The sequence below is a fragment of the Centroberyx affinis genome, unplaced genomic scaffold, assembly GCF_046629955.1.
Source record: "Centroberyx affinis isolate AG114_WGS23_722 - 3 ecotype Tasmania unplaced genomic scaffold, CSIRO-AGI_Caff_v1 ptg000241l_1, whole genome shotgun sequence".
Lineage (NCBI taxonomy): Eukaryota > Metazoa > Chordata > Actinopteri > Beryciformes > Berycidae > Centroberyx > Centroberyx affinis.
In genome coordinates this window covers 81232-100446 of record NW_027278926.1, presented here as the reverse complement: position 1 = coordinate 100446, position 19215 = coordinate 81232, and the positions used below count along the sequence as shown (strand labels likewise).

The 19215-nt window shown below is 42.1% G+C and overlaps 1 protein-coding gene across 1 annotated transcript in view; it reads right to left on the bottom strand.

Moving 5' to 3' along the window:
* Positions 1-19215, bottom strand: part of phf14 (PHD finger protein 14) — an 87450-nt gene that overhangs the window by 4935 nt on the left and 63300 nt on the right. Inside the window, 1 exon segment of the mRNA XM_071543918.1 lies at positions 16769-16886. Coding sequence (XP_071400019.1) covers positions 16769-16886 — 118 coding nt within the window.

The window sequence follows — 19215 nt, the reverse complement described above, 5'->3', positions numbered from 1 at the left end:
GCGGCGGTAGAGCCGATACTAGAGCTCAAGATTGCCTTCCGTTAGGACCCACTATTCATTTATCCGCCCTTATAGTCAGGCTTATGGAGTGAGTCTACAGAAATTGCCTCTGCGACACGCAATTTAAGCTGTCAGAGAGATGGAGAAGACTAGCTGTTAATCATATTTGAAATACACATATCACCTGGGAAGTATCTGGGGAGTTGTGGGGGGATGTAATCCCTGTTAGAGAGCACATATCAGACACTGCAGTACAGCAGTCTGCTGCTGCACATTATAACCCTGTAACCCAAGTCCTTAATGTGTGACAGCATTACTATGCTGAGCAGAAACATCTACTGCTGCACACGTTTTTTTGAGAATGGGATCATTATTTTCACATTAGTTGCAAGGTGTATCAGCTAGGGATATTTTGTGCCAGCATTAAATGTCTTTAAATTTAACCATTTTGGCCTACTATTGCCAAAAATTCCAAACAAATGACAAGCAATCAGTGTTTCCTTAATAATTTTATTCTCTCTGAAACACCATTTAGATCAGTGGTTCTCAACCCTTTTGACTCATGACCCCTTAAAATGGAACCATGCGACCCCCCCGGCACAGGCTGCATATGAGTGGTGAACAGTTCAACCCAAGAATGATTTTCCCTTCAGAGGCTGAAAACTATTCAATGTTTCACAAGGAAAGCAAAAATTTGAGAAAAACATGAAAAAATAGCCATGATAATACCTTTTATATAGAATAAATATGTTTTTTTCCTATCCCATAAATCATCTTGCGACCCCCCCAAAATTATCTCACGACCCCCTGGGGGATCCCGACCCCTAGGTTGAGAACCACTGATTTAGATCATGGAACACTAAAACTCGACATTGAAACCTACAATACTAATGATAATACTAATAATATCACCGATACTAATACATACGTGTGTGGAATCTGATGCAAATGTCGTATTAGAATCAGTTCAGATTAGACAACCAGTGCAGTATTGGTCAATTCTACAATAAATATGTAATCAAACAAACTGCATCATATCCATCATATCAGAGGTGGACCACACTGACTGGATGATATCGAGTTTTTCATAAAAATGACAGTATTGGCTTGTGTATCAGTCTAACCCTAATATCAGTTGGTGCTGTTGTTACAAGACATGTTTGATTTTCCAGGCGTTAAAAGACTAGAGCATGTCTGAACCAAGGAAAAGGGAGAGTGTGCCCCCCCCCCCCGACAGAGTGATATTTGCTTTTGCGGAGAGCGGAGAGGCAAAGCGGCGAGAGGTAGACGCCCCCCCCCCCTCCATCCCTCCCCGACGGCCCGGAGGAGCCGATGGGCTCTGTGGCGTTGTGGGATATCTCCATCGGTTCCCCCTCTGGTGGGAGAGCGGCGTGGGGGAGAGAGAGGAGAGGAGAGGAGTGGAGTGGAGTGGAGAAAAAGGCGAGAGAAAGGGCGGGTTTGTTTTTCCCCCCTTACTCACTTCCCATAGGCTAGGCGGGGCCCCCCTATGGCGCTAACATATACATATATGATAATGAAATGTCACATTTTTCATTCTAATTGAGTCGAGGCGGGGTTTTTTTTTTTTTTTTTTTTTTTAAAGGGCAGGAGCCGGAGCGTTGTCATCTCTCTCTCTCTCTCTCTCTCTCTCTCTCTCTCTCTCTCATGTGACACCGGGATGGAAGGAGAGTGCAGACTGAGCCCTAGGTGGCAACAAAGACCAGGTCCAGCACGGAACGCCTGTAGCAATGCAACTGCAGTGAAGATGAAGTGAACACCCCCCCTCCCCACCACACACACACACACACACACACACCTCCCAACACGCCGACCACCCCGACCGCACACACCCCCAACGCAATCAACCTCGTAAACTTGGATTAAAATAACGCCGCGAAAAGAATTTAAATTTACAACGCCGCATGTACTTTAAGAAGCTTTGGCCGCCTTTTATCGGGCCGACGCAGTCCTCAGAAGAATTAGTGGCTAATTAGTATGACTTATTTCCTTATCGTGTTTTCCGCTCGCGTTGTATTTACTCGCGTGCGTTGTGTATGTAGCGGGGGGGGAGGGGGGAAAGCGGCTTTATTGTGTCCTCCCGCCTTTGATGGGTGCAGCACCCTGCCAGGTAGATGGACGCATCCAGACATCAAACCTCCCAGAAAGACTCCCGCACCTCCCAAAACCTTTAGAGTGGTAATCCACAAGATCCTCGTGTGTTTTGCTGGTGTCAATCAGACAGTGTGTTCCAGTCTTCTTCCTTGGATTTGCTGTTGATGCGGTTTGAGTTTCTCTCTTCTTTGTCTGTTCAGCCATGGTGGCTATCGCTGCTCATGCGAACTATCCAGTTCTTCTTCTGTGTACTGGGGAAAGAATCACCATTGTATTATATCAATTGGTGATAGAGAGCAGCAAAACAGACATTTATTTAGGTGAAAATGTTGCAGATTATTACTTTAACTCTTTTAAAAACATTGCATATAAAAGAGAGATGCTTGGAGAAGCTTTGTGGGATTTTAGCCAATTACCAAACCATCTAAAAAGTCATAGAATCTGCACTGGGGTTCGGTACGGAAGAGTATTAGGGCCACATGTCAAAAATTTATTTGAGTTCTGAGTTTAAAGTCAGAATTCTGAGAATAAAGTCAGAATTCTGAGATTAAACTCAAACTTCTGACTTTAATCTCAAAATTCTGACTTTAAATCAGTATTCTGACTTTATTCTCTCAGAATTCTGACTTTTTTCTCAGAATTCTGACTTTAAACTCAGTTTTTCACATGTGGCCCTAATCCTCTTCCGTAGTTCAGTTCCTTTAAAAACCATAGAAGGCTTGAGTTCTTCGATAAATTCAATAAAGCCAGTGCTAAATTGGAGTATGGTGCTGAAGATGGAAATACATACTGGAGTGTGTATCTCTTCGTCTAAAGCCTATTTGACACTTTATTGCTCTGAACGCATGTGTGTTTGTCTCTGTGTGTGTGTGTGTGTGCAGGTCCATGTGTCTATACGTGTGCACTGGCGTGATTTAAAGCTCCTGTTGCGACTGGAGCGATGACACAATTGCAGTCAGTCATAAACAGTGGGTTCATTAGCCTGTTCCGGCGGCGCGTTACTCGCTACATTTAACCACCTCTGCCCCCCCCCCCACCCCCCCACCCCCGGCACTTCCACCGCTCCTCCGCACTCCAGCGCCCACAAACCAGTCACCAGAAAGCACAATTAAATTTCATGACTGGGCATATTTGCGATTCCCATTCCGTTTATTACAAAGGGCATTCATTAATGTCCCTTTTTTTTTTTTTTTTTTTTTTTTTTTTCCCTTTCCAAGAAACGTATTTCCATTTTAGTGAGGCGTGACTGATACCGAGGTGAACATACCAGGCGCCGCCTAATTTAATCAGAGGTAAAATGCACAAGCGGGTTTTTTTTTTTTTTTATCGCCTCGTCTGATAAGAACAGATGCCTCCAAGAGGAGAATATATGGTGGTGGCGGTGGGGGAAGAGGAGAGCTACTTTCTCTCTGTTTCCAATTTGACGCATTTAGAATAAAGCATTGAATCATAAATGGGCCTGAGTGCTCGGGCACTGTGGGCAAATTGGCTGTGTATCTCCGCTATTATTCCCGAATCGAGCTGAGAAGACACAACATGTCAAGCAGAAAACACACCGAAAACGTCTCTTAAGCTGAAAATAAGTCTAGAGGAGACTTTGGTACGGTTGGGTGAGGGGTGACTGAGGGGTTAATGCAGTTTATATGGGACACTGAGTTGTATACAGCAGTGATTCTCAACTTTTTTCATATCAAGAACCCCTAATTCAGTCCACATTAGAGCCACGGACCCCCATTTGATGAGACTTTGTCTCTCTGACCCAAATCTGAGAATATTTTTATTGCTAGACATGATTTTGTCCAGAATCCCATGACTATCTGTATTGTAGGTAGAGAGATAACAGAGAAGCTATGATCAAAACAGTCATTCTTCTACATTCTCTAATTGTGTTAACTTCTTGTAAATGAAATAATGCTGAAGTTTAACGATTCATCAGTTTCCTGCGGGACCCCCCTGGAACCTCCCCAAGGACCCCTGGTGGTCCCCGGACCCCACGCTGAGAACCGGTGGTATACAGGATACTGGATACAGGCAACACCAGAACGTGAGTGTGGTGACAGATCCCACTGGAGGTTCTTGTAACGGGCCACAAAGAAAAAAAGACAGAGGGCCTGCAGCTCCAGGTGGGGGGTGTGTGTGCGCGTGTATGTGTGTGTGTGTGTGTGTGTGTGTGTGTGTGTGTGTGTGTGGGGGACACTTAAAGATCTCTGATATCTGCTCATAAACGGCTGCGGTAAAGCCGGGGGTTTCACAGGTAGCAGAGGAATGGAGACTTCGGCGGGTTAGAGTCTATGAAGCCTTTCTATTGTGAACAGGAGTCCCCCCCCCACCCCACCCCCACCACCCCCCCCGATCCCCATTAGTGTGATTTATGGCATCGATGAGACACACTCCTCCACAAAAGCATTTTGTTAAACGGTATGTGTCTGTACAGTAAGTGTGTGTCTGGACACATGGTTCTGTGGGCGAATCAGTGCAGCCCATCTTAACCCTAGACACATCGTTACACAAACCTCCATACACAATACACAACTTAAATTACTGTGAATATAACACTCATAGCTCACACATCCAATTACACTGAACTCTTGCATGTATGTGTTTTATAGGACTAAAAATGAATGCTGTACAATATTGTCACTACATTACTAGTATAGCCTCAGGCCCAAACACTATTACTAGTGTTATATCCAGCATTACTAGTCTTATATCCACTATTACAAGTGTTAGGTGCAGTATTATTAATGTTATGTCTATTATTGCTAGTCTTACTAGTCTTATTCCCATTATTACTAGTATTATGTCAAGTATTACAGTAACACTTTACAATAAGGGTCACTAAGTTAAGGGTTAGTTAATGCTTAATAATAATATAATCCTTAATTAACAGTTAACTAATGTGCAATTTACTAATGGTGTTCATGTTAACTAAGGTATTAATTTATACATTATTTAATAGTTTATAAAGATGACTATTAAATAATGTATAAATTAATACCTTAGTTAACATGAACACCATTAGTAAATGATTACCAGACACATTAGTTAACTGTTAATTAAGGGTTAGTTCATGCTTATTAAGCATGAACTAACCCTTAACTTAGTGACCTTTATTGTAAAGTGTTACCAGTATTACTAGTGTTATATGCACTACTAGTAGTGTTATGTCCATTATTATTAGTCTTATGTCTAGTATTACTCATGTTATGTACATTATTACTAGTCTTATGTCTAGTATTACTAGTGTTTAAGTCAATTATTATATAAACAGTCAGTCAGTGAGTGAGTTACATCCATGTTTTTATTTCCAAAATTTTGAAAACTTAATTTGCTGAAAGTGAAAGTGCTCTACTATGTGAGGAATCTGAAGATTTTGAAACACTATATGTAAACACTATATTTTCTGTGTTTGTAAATATTATTGCTGCAACTCTTAAGAGTTTAATCACACCGGTACAGAATGATGGAAAGACCGCGGACTTGTCATCATACAATATATGACTTTATGCCTGAGTGTTTAACAACAGCAAACTGTCACAGTTTGTAACTCCAAAGTGTAAAAATCTCAGGAACAAAGAAACACAGCCTGGTTTTTAGTCTAACCAGAGGGTTTTGATAAGCTTTCATCAGCTTGAAGAATTTTCTCAGTCTATAGAGGAACATCATGATCCTTCAGTTGAAGTTAAAACATCAAAATCACCAAAGTTGGAGTTACAAGGTTTTCACATGACAACAGTGACATTGTGTTTTATAGGAATTCAAATCAAAAACAAGGCTAAAAGTCTGAATCATTTAGGTTGGGGGAAAAAATAGGGATAAAGTACCACTATATGCAATTCTGGCCAGGTCACAACCAGAAATCTTAAAGTAAGGCTTATTATGTATATTTATTGAAGAAAATAGCTCCAGCTCTGGAGAAAGTGTTATCAGACTATAGCGTGGTTTCTACCCACTCAGCAGGAGCCAGGGCCTTGTGGGAATGTTATCTTGATGAAGGGCCTACAGTACCGCTGCCTGGTGTCTGCTGCAGTGTTTATGGCCATAAAATACCGAGGGGGGGGGGGGGGTCCGGAAAGTGGCCTCGTGTACGTTTCCCCCGCTAAGAGGGTTATTAGAATGGAGCCGGGGCCCAGAGTAATGGAGCGCCGGGGCCCACTGGGGACCCCCGGCGGCAATCACACACTCCTGTTTACTCCCGCAAATTGGCCCCGGAGAGGGGGCGCGGGCGTCTAGTAGCGCCTAGTTAAAGTGATGGAGGTGACTCCTGCCCATTGATTTTCCCTTCGTCTTCAGCCTTCCCCCGCGGAGCCTGGCCACCCTTTGACCATGTCCATGCGCTCCCTGCAGGCTAGTTTGGCTGCCCCCCCCCTCCCCCCCCGCTCGCCTTTAAATCACGTTAAACTGTGGTTAAACTTTTGGCCACGTCCAAAAAAGACAACCGGCGGTGATGAGGTTATCATGCTCTTAGGAACTTCACACGCTTGAGCGAAAGCCTTAACCTGTTGGGATGGATCGCGCGGCCCGGTCCGTACGGTATTGAGATTAAACGTGAATATCGACTAGAGCGGTGCCTCCCAACCTTTTTTCCTTAAGGGAGCCCTATTCTGTCTCTGAGTAAACAGACGACCCCTGAGAAAGTGACATATTTTATGGATATTTCATATTATATTCAATGCATAACAATAACAGCACAGAACAACTTATAACTGTACAATTAACCCAAATAGTGAACGTAACAACTGCAGGAAGATTGTGTAAAACGAGCAATTTGGATGAATATTGAGCAGATTATGTGAATATTGCGTCAGAGATTAGTTTTCTTGATGTTTTTAGGAATGTTTTTTACAATTCTGTGTTATTTATTTTTAACTATCATACATACTTATTATGCTTACTTTGGACAAATTCAGTGTTTTCTTTTTCCTGACGCTCTTTGGTTGTTTTAACTGTGAACTTTTCTAATGCAGGACGAGGCTGTTTAGCAGAGAGTGAATATAGCTTGTGTTCATGTCTTCACCGCACCCTTATCCTCGTTTATATCTTAAAAAAACATCTAAACTTTAAAAATAACAATTAATGAAATGCTGAGATATACTGTATATGTATATATATATTTAAGTTTTCTTACACCCCTTAAAACCAAGAAGGTCTTGCAACCCCCCCGTGAAGCTTTGGCGACCCCCAGGTTGGGAACCAGTGGACTGGAGAATGTAGAGAGCAACACATTGGAATCACAACCAACGAATGAATTTATCTTCATTTCATAAATGGGGCCGCAGATACTGATGAAACCAATCAGACTGTTAATGAAAAAATGCCTCATTGAGAATATATAAACGGGCAATAGGTTAGGTTTTTCCACTCAGACAGACACCCATCGGATGACAAGCTGGCAAAAAATGCTTCTCTCTCTGCCTCCCTCTAAATACCATAACATCTGATGAGTAATGATGCCTATTTTTCTTTCAATTTACGCTATATAGTAAAGCCGGTGAAGTGTGACACTTCATTAAGTTAATTAGGCTAACTTAATTACAATGTTTCACAGGTCAGGCTATGAAGCCTCTGATTGATGGCGCTGCGTGTAAAGGTAATCTTCTCTGAATTGGGAACAACATCAAAACGTACATTAACTGCTGCCCCTATAAAAAAAAAAGACAAACACTTAGGGTACGTTTGACTCATAAAACGCTCTGTAGCCGATCCTTGAGCGCATAACTAGAGCCGAACACTCCGAGGTCACGGTAGAACTTCAAAAACACAAAAATCAAGCGTCTGCTTCTCTGAGTAGGAGTAGGCCTACGGCTTTGAGGGGAACTGAAAGAAAAAAAACGCCGCACTTTCACGGACGGGTAATTCCAACGGCCGCGGTCCTTTTGATGACAGCGAGTCCACAGTGGAGCTAAAGGAGTGCATCCCACACGAGTTCACAGTCGAGCACTTTTAAAACGCGGCCCGAGCGACTTTTGAAGAGCTGTTGGCATTTCAAACCTTTTTTTTTTTTTATTCCCCCCCCCCCCCCCAGATCTTGTGGTCTGATTCACCACGGAGGCCCCGGGGGCGCGCCAGGCAGTGCCACCAGGGTGTAAATAAAGCCTTAAACAAGCGCCCCCCTTGGCACAGTAACAGGCTTGAATTAAAGGCCATCCGTATATTACGGCAAGACTGTCACTTTATTACTGAAATCAATTCGGCGAGGGCCCGGGGTGACAGCGGGAGGGATGTGGCCTTGGTCAGTGAGAGGTTTATCTAAGCCAGGCAGGCTGAGGGAAACACAGCGTCTGTAATGAACTCAAGCCTGTCTAATAAAGCCTTTTATTGCCTCTTCGCACAACGGGAACGTGCGTGCAGTGACACCGACGCTCGGCTCCCGAGTCGTCCTACGACACCGTAAACCCGAAGCTCCTCTACAATTAATAACGCTCTACAAACACTTCGATAATCGAAACAAATCACAAGAGACAAATCATCTTCAAAAAGACATTTTGTTATTAATCACGACTTCAGAAGGCACAATCCCATTTACTGTGACCTTTTAGCTGGAGGAGCGTGAGAGAAAACACCCCGTGAACAGTCACAGAATCCAGTTCCAGTACCTTTACCTAGGCTTGATGGACTTGTCCGGGCTCTTCGCGGGAATTTCCCCTTCTCTGGTGTTCATACCAGTTAAGAACACATGAAGAAATAGCGGGATATGAGTCCAGACTGCGGTTTGCCCTCGCTTCATTTTGTTACATGGGCTTTCCAGCAGGGATGGGACGATATATCGAAACTCAATATATCGCGATACAAAAATGTGACGATACGTATCGCGGGGCAGAAAGATTACTCATGATATTAGCCATTTTATTCTACTGTAGTAATCACAAATGAGACGCTTGACCATCACAATTTCACAAGCTCTCCATCCACATTAGATTATTTGCACTTTGTAATGACATTATTGTTTACATTCTAGTAGGCCAATGCCATTGATTTTCCACTTTTCAAAACATAATTCCGTGGACTGCACCCTGTAACAACATTTTTAAGTTACTGATTAATTTTCTTTATGATTGTATGACACTGGCGCCATTGCATGTTGCTGGGATGTATAATTTACTGAAATCTCGGTAACACTTTACAATAAGGGTCACTAAGTTAAGGGTTAGTTAATGCTTAATAAGGGTTAGTTAATGCTTAATAACGTAATTAACAGTTAACTAATGTGTAATTTACTAATGGTGTTCATGTTAACTAAGGTATAATAATTTATACATTAATAGTTTATAAAGATGACTTAAATAATGTATAAATGAATACCTTAGTTAACATGAACACCATTCGTAACTGATTATCAGACACAATTAAATGTTAATTAAGGGTTAGTTAATGCTTATTAAGCATTAACTAAGCCTTAAGTTAGTGACCCTTATTGTAAAGTGTTACCGAAATCTCTTTTGAAAAGTCTCATGCCGGACACATTTAACAAAAAAGTATTTTAATGTTATCTGTTACAATATAACTGAGACCACCACGGATCTTTCAAGGAAGTATTCAAAATGAATTATGAAGTCGATATTTTAGACCGATATAAAAATCCCCTGTTTAAATCCAAACCCCAACAGAAAACACAACAGTACCTGCTGATTAGGCTTTACTGAAAAAAGATTTTCAGTATGGTGACTTTTAAACATTTATAAGGCACCCTCTTCTCCAACAAGAGTGTAGGACTTTATTTCTACTACTGCATTTGAGGGAGTAGCGTTTATGAAAATACAGCCCTGGAGGTATCCTTCCAAAGTGAATGATGGTTAAATGAGCTAATCAGAAAATAACTGAAATGCTAGCTGTGTGTAGGCGAAGCAATGTACACACATTACAGGCATTAAAGGGAAGGTTCAGTGATTTTTAGATGCCTATCCTATTGATCACTAACCATATCCACTATTATGACGTTCAAAACATTTTTACACCCGAGTTTTTGTGAGAAATCAGCACCAGCCTCCTGTTAGCATTTGTTAGCCATGGTAGCGCAAGTCAATGGGATTGCCTTCAAAATCCCATTCAAGTGCTTACGCATTCTTACTATTACTACAGCTATGGAAGTATATGGAATGGCTTGGAAGTGATGTTAAGAGTTATGTTTCATACCCCATTGACTTGTGCTAGCATGCTAACAAATGATAATAGGAGGCGGTTGCGGATTTCACAGAAACGCAAGCTCCAATGTAAAATCATTCGGCACATTCTAAGAGGGGGCTTGATTAGTGATTAGTGATTAATAGGTTAGGCTTATAAATAAATTATCGCTGAACCTTCCCTTTAACACGTTGGTGTCAGCATGATATATTGGTTTGCTGACATATAATTTAAAGTGATGCTGAACTTTGTTGATTCTGTTATCTGCTGCTCCGGTAGCAACGATTGGTGAATTGTGTTTTTTTTTCTCTCCATTCACTGCCATTGTATGGGGGAACAGTCTGAAAATAAATCACACTTCTAGCACATAAAGGAACACGAACAAAGCATATAAAAAAAAACTTAGTCAAGTTGCTGAATTATGGTTAAGCGAATCGCTTTCTTTATGTTCATTAAACCAGTGATTCTCAACCTTTTTCATATCAAGGACCCCTAATTCAGTCCACATTAGAGCCACGGCCCCCCATTTGATGCGATTTTGTCTCTTGGACCCAAATCTGACAATATTTTTATTGTTAGATATGATTTTGTCCAGAATTCCATGACTATCTGTATTGTAGGTAGAAAGATAACAGTGAAACTATGATCAAAACAGTCATTCTTCTACATTCTCTAATCGTGTTCACTTCTTGTAAGGGAAATAATGGTGAAGTTTAACAATTCATCACTTTGCTTGGGGACCCCCTGAAACCCCCTCAAGGACCACTGGTGGTCCCCGGACCCCACGTTGAGAACCACCGCATTAAACCTTTCAGTTTGAACGAGTGTAATACCGAAATCCGGTCCGAGGAATCTATAATAATATGTTGTAAATAGGCAAAAAAAGTGAGACTCCTTTTTTATATATCGGCAGAATCTGCTTTGTCAAAGTGCTGTCTCCCACTTTTTTCCGCCTAAAATATCGGTATGGTATCACTACAGAGAACCTTATCAGTCTATCCCTACCTCCAGCCACGTTGTGCCTGTACGTCGGCCTCGTGCTCAAACTCCCTACCCTGTCCAACATCTAAAAATCACACCGCAGGCACGCGTCCGTGTTACTCCCCGTTTCAAAGCGAACCTCGGGAACACTTTGTCTTTTCGGGGCGCCCGCAAGGACACCTGAACGGGGGCCCCGGGGCCATCAAACGAGGGGAGACGCGACCGCGGTCAGCCGTCGCAATATATACTGTAAGATACCACTACCGCCTTCCTTCCTTCCTTCCTGTGCACCTTTTCCCTTCAGATGTCATACATCATCCGCTTCCAGATAAGAGCCGGGTGGCTGCGGGGAGCTTCGACAAATCACTTGCTGTACCGCTCTTTGTACCAGACTGTCAGGCAAGACCGCCCACTATCTCCTCCGGGGCGGGCTGAATCGCAGCCGCCGCGGTCAGGTAGTATTCTGCACTTAACGCTGGCATTTAAGAAACATTCTCCCCCCGCGGGCGAGAAAAAGAAAAAAAAAAAAAAAAAAAAACGGCGCGGCGGCTTGGCATTTAAAAGCAGATAATAAAACTTTCCTTAAATACAGCTCTCATCTCAGAGTGCTTTTTAGATGCCCTGAGTGGAGTCAATTATCTCCCCACACTCGCCGCTATTACCGAGACACTCAGAGCACCTCGCGCCTTAAAAGGTCTGTGCGCCGCGCTTTCTCCCCCCAAAAAAAAACCGCCACATTCCTAACCGCCTCTCAGAAAAATGTAGACCCTGTGATATTAGGAATGATTTAGACGCGTCGCTTCTTTTCATCCGTTTGTTGCTTAAACATGCCTCTCCGAATGTTGCCGGGATGAACGAAAATCGAATAGTGGAAAAAAAAATCCGGAATCCATTTACGCGTTATATCTAGAAACCAGGCTTTCCGCAGTGGGAAGAGAAAAAAAAAAAAGCACAGATTGATATAACCAACTGTTAGAATAGGCTCGGAGGCTGTTGAACACTAGCGAGCCCCGCTTGCTAAAGGCATGGAGTAAGAGAGTTCACGCTAATTTGTCACGTCAAACGCGCCGAGCTTTACTCTGCTGTCACCGACCGAAATGTCGCCCTGCTTTGGGGGGGGGGGCGGGGGGGGGGGCAGAGGGAGAGAGAGAGCCGGAGCCGGGAGGTTTTAGGATTTGATGTAAACAAGTGGGAGGGAAGAGGGGGAGGAGGAGGAGGAGGAGGAGGAGGATGGGAGCCGCTTCACAGGGACGAGATACTCCAGAGGGAATGACACACTCCCTAATGTCGGAGAGCCGGTAGAACGACACAGTGGAGAGAGAGAGGGAGAGAGAGAGAGAGAGAGGGAGAGGGAGAGAGGGGGGGACTGGTTGAAAGCTCACTATTTGTGTCCTCGTTATTTGTCTACAGCGTAAAAGTATGATGTGTGAATATTATAGTATATTATTGGAAATCAATGCGATTCAAGCGGCAGATACAGTGAGGAATAGGTTTAGGCCGCCATGGGATTTTGAACGCAGATACTGATATTTTTGGATTGAAGCTGATATTTTGTGCCGATATTTCATCTCATTAAATGAACACTGAATGCCTCTACCTGCTTCACCATCATATATCCACATTAGCCTACTAAAGCTTGTTTCTCCAAATTTTCTCATGTGAAATGTAAATATCTTCTGAAAGCACCAATAGTCATCCCCAAAATATCGAGGTATTGGGTCAAAAATATTGCAATATTTGATTTTGTCAATATCGCCCAGCCCTAGTATTCAGTATGTCCCCCAGACTTTTGTTCTTCATACAGTGGGAAGGCCTCTGTAACAGCATTTAGACCATGGGACACTAAAACTCTCCACTGAAACCCATGATACTTAATAAACATATTCATGGATACTTGTCAGATCCAACCAAAATGTTGCATTAGAATCAATTCAGGTGAAGTTCTTCCCATACACAACCAGTGTAATATTGATCAATTCTACAATAAATATATAATCAAACTAGGGCTGAACGATTTTGAAAAAATATCTAATTGCGATTATTTTGACTGATATTGCAATTGCGCTATGATTTGCGATATTAGAGGGAATGATCATTTTTACATCATTATTCTCATTTTCATTGAAAAACGCATTAAAATGATTATGGTGTGATTTTTGCGGGGATCTGTACCAAACAAAGATGTTTTCTTAAGTCTGTAGAATATGATGTGTAGGCCAGGACATCTCTGCAGCACCACAATATTTCATTTAAAATGGTATTTTGACACATTTCACCTTTAACAAGCCTCCTGCGATTGGAAAATTGCGGTAGGCCATATTGCGATTTCAATAAAATTTCAATTAATTGTTCAGCCCTAAATCAAACCCATTTTTACTCAATATCGGCTTGATACACCCGTCCAATAGGGAAGAGTATCTGAGTCAAGGTGTATTTGCTGTATGTCTATGTGCAAGTCCCACTCAGTGTTCTTGTGTGTCTCTGTGTGATGAAACTGGACTGGACCTGGCGGTTTCTTCAGGCTGCCAGTAAGCACATTTAAAAAGCTAAGACTTGTTTAATCCCAGCCTCCTCCTCCTCCTCCTCCTCCTCCTCCTCCACCACCTACCGCTGTTAAAAGCTCCTTTTCCTCCCTCCGCCGCTTCTGTTCAGAACAGTACAATCCTCGCAAATTTACAGCGGGTGACCAATTTAAGCCTTTCTTCTCTCCTTTTGACTTATAATAGCCCTTTTTATGAGACGCATATTGTAGATTTAGTGCACAATATGGGCTGTAATGTCCCAACGAGTCTGCTTAGGAGTTCTGCGTCTCTATATATTATTTAAAAAAAAACATTGGGTCTTATTTTTCTGCTGTATCTTTTGTAAATATTGCACTATTTAATGGCATTTTCATAAAAAAGTCTATGAAGTGCCAGTAATCTACAGAATAAGATGGAAGAATAAGTTTGCACTAAGTGTCAGCTGTATAAGAAGAGAACTGCCATGTAGTTCGTTAGAAGTGAGAACGTGAGCAAACCAAGTACAAGAAACAACTCCAAAACACAAGGGATTATGGGTATAAAGAGACGGATGTTGACATCTGATAGCCAGCAGTTCCTCATGCTTGGAAAGTCTAGCAGAACAAAATGAAGTCTGGACTGATGCTCATATGCAGCTATTTCTTCATGTGTTCTTAACTGGTATGAACACCAGAGAAGAAGAGAAACACAAGTCCATCATGCTTAGCTAAAGTTAAAGGGACTGGAATCAGATTTGTTTTGTCTCCCCCACTACTGAAACCTTTAACCTGGCAGGATGACAGCTACCAAAACTGTCCAATAAACAAGCTGCTTGTGAGTTCATGTGACTTTTCTTTACAAGCTCTGGTTCACTTGGAATTGAGCAGTGTGACTCTTAACACAGTGATTCTCAATCTTTTTCATATCAAGGACCCCTAATTTAGTCCACATTAGAGCCACGGACCCCCATTTATACAGTCCCCCATTGACATTTTGTCTCTCAGACCCAAATCTGAGAATATTTTTATTGTTAGATATGATTTTGTCCAGAATTCCATGACTGTATTGTAGGTAGAGAGATAACAGAGAAACTATGACCAAAACAGTCATTCTTCTACATTCTCTAATCGTGTTAACTTCTTGTAAATGAAATAATGCAGAGGTTTAACAATTCATCAGTTTGCTGGGGACCCCCTAGAACCCCCTCAAGGACCACTGGTGGTCCCCGGACCCCATGTTGAGAACCACTGTCTTAACAAACCAAATACATATTTTTAGGACTATTTTTAGACTTTGCTGCATTTTTGTAAGCATCCAAATAACTTCTCATAAACAGAAGAAAAAAAAACATTTACCACGATAGATGCAAAATCACAATTATGTCTAATTATGCAGCTGCTGCGTCTCCATGCCCTCCCCAGAGCAGCAATAACCACGAGCATGTGTGCTAACCCCGCTGCCCGCCAACTAACACTTAAAGCGCGCTTTAACCTTTTCATTTTTCCCTCATAATTTCATGTTTTACTCCTGCGATGCCGCATTTCCAGTATGGCTTTTATGTTCCACTTCCTCTATGCCAACATCAATTAACCCCCGTTTTCCACATAGATAGAGCCCGGCAGCACGGACTGCCCTTTCCTGGAGAAATTGAAATGGGGGGATACATTTATCAAATTAATTAGGTTCAGAAGCAGCCAAATGTTACCTTTGATTGCGATGTAATTCAATAAAAAAAAAAGACATTTAAATTTGTAAAGTTCTGCTGAGGCGACTTGCCGTTTTTTTAGGGTTTTTTTTTTTAAGTAGCGTTTGAGATGGACAGCTCGGTCATGATCTGTTTTCATGCAGCTGCAGCGGGTGAAAGGACGCTCGCGTGTTGTCGGGTCTTCGATTTGTCGTTTGCAGAAATATTCCATCCAGAAATAGGGGAAGCAGGGGTGTGACGCGACGACCGGGACGGGGGAGGCGCACCATCGTCTTAGCGCTCTTCCCGTTCCTACATGAATCACACCACTTCCCTCAGACCTGTAATTAAGACAGCCCGAAGAGACGGCCCTCCCGGGTTGAAGTGCTTTTATGGCGAGCGAAGCGGCTGGGTTATCGAGGTCGGAGCGGTGAGTGGAGACCTGAACACGTGTTTCTTAACACTCTGCGGTGGCTCTCAGCGAACAAGGTTTCTGACAAGAGCACGCTGTTGCATCCAGCAAACCTTTCTGACGTTTGAAAACCTGTAAATAAAGCACCGACATGAAAGCTGAGACGGCATCTGTAGTCGTCCATAGCTGCTGCCTGCATCGTTTTTGTGAAATCAGGACCGAAATATCTTTGTGACAGCAGTTCGAAACGGTTTCCAAAGCTGGTTTAACATGATTTTTTTACCTTGCCATAATATCATTTTAAGGATGGGACAGTATGCTTATCTCACAATAGATTCAATACGGTTCACGATGCGATATGACCACGATACAATGTAATAAATAAAAGTGCAATGACAACAAAGTCTGACTGTGCAGAATTCTGTTTATTTCTGAGCCACAAATCTGTCCAGCGATGTCATTGGCTCGCTAGAATGTAAACAACAATTTAGAAATGTCATTACAAAGTGTAGTGTAAATAATATAATGTGGATGGAGAGCTTGTGAAACTGTGATGGTCAAGCATCTCATTTGTGATTACTACAGCAGAATATCACGATTCATTTTTCTGCCCCGCGATACGTATCGTCACATTTTCGTATCGCGATATATTGAATTTCGATATATCGCCCCGTCCCTATATCATACGGAAAATGTCTGTTTTTCTTTTTAATATGAATAGTCCTGCTGTTCTGTACCATTGAGTCAAAGTTTGGAAAGGAAAAATCAACCATGCTAACACGTTACGTTCTAGGAAGGAAAAAGTTGTGAAATATCGCGATTTAACGCTCTCATAATGTGAGACGCCAAAGCCGGCCAGCCCAAACCCCAACCCCCGACCGCAACTACCGCCCCCTCCCCAACCCCACCCCCACCAGAAACACACACACACACACACACACGCGCGCGCACACTCACCTTGGAGGATGATGTGTCGCACTCCTGGCAGATCCAGCCGTATCCTGTCTGCTTGGGGGATTTCTTCAGGGGGGGGTCCAGGCACCCGAAGTGATAGCAGAGCCGGCATTCGTCACACCTGAGGCAGAGGCAGGGCTAGATGTTAATCCTCAGATACCGGCTATATGTGTGTGTGTGTGTGTGTGTGTGTGTGTGTGTGTACATGTGTGTGTCTACGCCTCAGGCTCGCACCCCATAAATAAAAGCAACCCTCTTCCCCCGGCCGATGAAACCGCCTCAGTAGGGGGAAATGATAGACGGCGACGGGGCAGTTCGTTGTCAGTCATGGGATTTTTTTTTTTTTTAACACGTTCAAAAGTCCCTCTAATCGCCGGACTCCCTCGACCTTACACGGAAGCTGCGTAGTGCGATGGTGCGTATCAATGGCCGGATAAATACAGGCCTTGTTAGCGTCAGATAAATGGCTGTCAGGCGTCCCGCGGCCGGACGGCCTGCGTGTCCTCGGCTGAAGGCACGGAGCAAGAGGTGTCCAAACAACTTCACTGAAAATTGACTCTGTTTTGATGACTATCACACACACCGTGGTTTTATTTAATTGTCCTTGCCTGACAGAAGCGATGTTTGGTACCGAATATTTTCCATCATGCAAACAAAGATCTGTAGTTACAGTGGCGTCCAAAAAGCGTTCACCCTTGACTTTTTTTGCGCATTTTCTCGTGCTACAAAATTAACTCAAAATACATTTATTTGGGATTTTGGGAGCTAAAATATACACAATGTACTCTTTCCAACCAAACTAGATTTTAAATTCAAGAAATTTATGTGAAAGTACAAAATTCCAATGACTGAAAAACCTTGTTTTCACCAGTATTCACCTCCTCTCCTATATTGTCCTATAATAATATAATATAATAATAGTATATATGTACTAAAAGGACCTGGAATAAGACTTTCCAGTGAGAAATTTGAATAAAATTTGAGAAATCTCAAAAATATAAAAAATGTAAAATTTGTATTCAAAATGCTTTACTGTTACCTAAAGATGAAGAATGATATGTTATATGTTTTCCTTCTGTGACAATATGTTGACTAAAGGGAGTGAATTCTTATTGGAAATTTATACTTTCATATACATTTCCTGAATTGTCACTCCAGTTTGATAGATTATTTTTAGGGATGGGACGATATGTTTATCTCATGATACAATACGATACGATACGATTTGATACGTGATATGGGGTTCACGATTCATTACAACCACGATACGATGTAATAAATAAAAGTTCAATGATAAAATAACGACAGAATAACGTTTATTTCTGAGCCATAAATCTTGCTAGCGATGTCATTGGCTCGCTAGAATGTAAACAACAATTTAAAAATGTCATTACAAAGTGACAATAATATAATTTGGATGGAGAGCTTGTGAAATTGTGATGGTCAAGCGTCTCATTTATGATTACTACAGCAGAATAAAATTGAGCTAATATCGCGATTCATTTTTCTGCATCACGATACGTATCGTCACGTTTGTATTGCGATATATTGAATTTCGATGTATCGTCCCATCCCTAATTATTTTGTGTTAATTTCTATTTTTAACAAATTTTGTAGCACAAGAAAATGTACAAAAAGTACAATTAAGCAGAGTTGAATACTTCTTCTAGCCACTGTACATCCATAACTCTCATGTCCTATTCGTATAGAGCCAGTAAAACACCTAACAACAGGAAACAACTAAGCAGAGTCAATATTGCCATGATGCAGAATATACTGCTGCCATAAATGCATGGCTGCATCTGAACAAGTAGAGGCGAACCTGTGATTGCAGCAGAATGAGACAAAGAGTTTTCTTTTAATCATTTATGAGTCTGACTGCCCTTCAGCAAGCTCCCCCTCCCTAACAAACACACACACACACACACACACCACACACACACACTCCACAATTAGACCCAATTATGTCCTAATCAATGAAGGAGATTCAGATTCTCCACAATGAAAATCTGATAAAGGCGATAACAGCCAGGGAGGTCAATCTGTTCCCTCTCTCTATTCATCTCCATTACAGGGCGAGGAAGGGCAGCGCGGGGCGTTTCAAAGAGAAGGAGAGGAAAGAAAGAAACACCCAACAGAGCAATAATAAGGACGAGGGGATCTGCAGGTTTCAGACAGACCAATTTAAGGCTTTTAAGACCTTATCAAAGATACCTAGGATTGAATTTTAAAAATCAAAATAAAGAAACAAAGCTGGCAAACCAGCCTGTTTCTGATTGAATATAGTTAATGAAAGTTGTGAAACTATCAATGGGCAGTAAAGGAGAAAGGACACCAGGAAATTGATTGTTAAGGGACATGAACTGTCCTCTCAAGCGTGACAGAATCCTAAATAAGGGATTCCTTATTTGGCTCCTTAATGATGTTAATACCTTTAACTACATCCAGTG